The sequence below is a fragment of the Suricata suricatta genome, unplaced genomic scaffold, assembly GCF_006229205.1.
Source record: "Suricata suricatta isolate VVHF042 unplaced genomic scaffold, meerkat_22Aug2017_6uvM2_HiC HiC_scaffold_1810, whole genome shotgun sequence".
NCBI lineage: Eukaryota > Metazoa > Chordata > Mammalia > Carnivora > Herpestidae > Suricata > Suricata suricatta.
The window spans coordinates 1-1,810 of record NW_021862772.1 but is presented as its reverse complement, the minus strand read 5'-3'; the positions used below and the strand labels follow the sequence as shown (position 1 = coordinate 1,810).

The 1,810-nt window shown below is 51.5% G+C and overlaps 1 protein-coding gene across 1 annotated transcript; it reads left to right on the top strand.

Moving 5' to 3' along the window:
- Positions 1-133: 133 nt before the first annotated feature.
- Positions 134-1,766, top strand: LOC115284745 (xanthine dehydrogenase/oxidase-like; the record flags this gene model as incomplete). Its single annotated transcript, XM_029931230.1, has 3 exons — positions 134-258; positions 1,040-1,173; positions 1,589-1,766. Coding segments are annotated over 3 exons (437 nt in total), but the record flags the coding sequence as incomplete, so codon positions are not given.
- Between the last annotated feature and the right edge of the window lie 44 nt (positions 1,767-1,810).

Sequence of the window (1,810 nt, the reverse complement as noted above, 5' to 3'; positions counted from 1 at the left end):
AGCCTTTTCACCCATGCTGGGAACCTAGCTGGGAACCTGTCTGGGAGCAGCTGGTTCCTGCCCGGGGCCCTGGGTGAGTGCACTCTCCTTAAGCAAAGTCTGGCTCACCATGGGGGTCGCATTGCCTCCCCAGGTGAGTTGCACATCGGTGGCCAAGAGCACTTCTACCTGGAGACTCACTGCACCATCGCTGTCCCAAGAGGCGAGGCAGGGGAGATGGAGCTCTTTGTGTCTACGCAGAACACCATGAAGACCCAGGTAGGTATCCTGGGGGTCAGCTCCAGGGACTGTGGAGGGCACTGGGAGGCATCTGGAAGAGTAGGAGTTGGCGATGTGGGACATGGGAAGAAGGAGATCTGGGCTGGTCCCGTAGGGGATTTGCGGGTAGTGGTCCTGAGCCAGACCCTGTCAACCAACAAGCCGGTGTCACTGAGTTGCTCTGGAACTTATCTTGGTTTTCTCATCCACAGAATGGGCCTACTAAGGTGTTGTAATAATTAGCTGTTTACTACCAAGGTAGTGCCTAATAAGTGTCAGCTTTTATTATTCCAGTGAGATCTATGCCCTTGGTCCAATCATAGCTGATCTCAGTCTCCTCATCTGTAAAACGTGGGTGATGGGTTTAGTGATAGCCACAGAGACCACTAAATTATCTGTGGCAGCTCAAATATTGTCCACTTCTCTATTACTAGTAAGGCGGCAGTGGTGGCTGGCATTTCGGGCAGCTGGTCGGACCCCCACAACTCACCTGAGCCTGGCTAAATGGAATGAGCTTTGGCTCTAAAAGTCTGCTGTGGCCAGCTGCTTGCCCCACTGGTTAGAAATAAGTGTCTGAATTGAGTCTGCAGTGATGAATGAGTGTTTGACTCCAGCAACGTGAGCTCAAGGGCAGCTTGGGGAGGTGAGAGAGATTCTGGAATCAAGGAATTTCAGAATTCACAGCAGTAATTAGGCTTATGGGTTGCAGGTAGGGTCGAAGTGAGGCTGAAGTAAGTCCAGATGATGTGTTCAGTGCAAATAATTTTTCTTTTGTCCACAGAGCTTTGTTGCAAACATGTTGGGGGTTCCGGCAAACCGGATTTTGGTCCGGGTGAAGAGAGTGGGAGGGGGCTTTGGAGGGAAAGAGACCCGGAGCACCGTGGTGTCCACAGCAGTGGCCCTGGCTGCATACAAGTGAGTCCTCCTAGCCAGTTCAGGGAAGGAGAATAAGGCTGCCTTTGCCAGGAAGGCTTTCTGGTTTTCCCCTTTTAGATGTAGATTCCCTTTGCTTTGAATTTTCACAGCATTTTGTTTTTAGGACTCTAGGCACTGGGGTGAGGTAACACCACCTGTTTCTTTGTGTTCGACGCATGGGTCCATGTTTTGTCTCCCCTGCCTGGCTGTGAGGCTCTAAAGACAAGAGCACCCATCATATCCTTGTATTCCCCATGTGTCCAGCATGCTAACTAGACAACAAAGCAGCCCAGCCCCGGGTCTCCTTGTGTGCCAGGTGGAAAAAGGAGTCTCCAGGCTGTTTTCATCCCTGGGACCCAAGGAGTGGGTTGTTGCAGAGGCTCCTGTGGTTCTAACCCTCTGATGCCTCCCTTAGGACTGGTTGCCCCGTGCGCTGCATGCTGGATCGTGACGAGGACATGCTGATAACTGGTGGCAGACACCCCTTCTTGGCCAGATACAAGGTTCTAGATGTTATGAGCTACGTCGGGGGTGGGAAGAGAAGTGCCATCGCACTGGGAAACCTAGAGATGAAGATCCAGGGATCCTGGGATGTAATCTTAACATTTTTCATGACTACCTGTAGAATTTCAAAGAA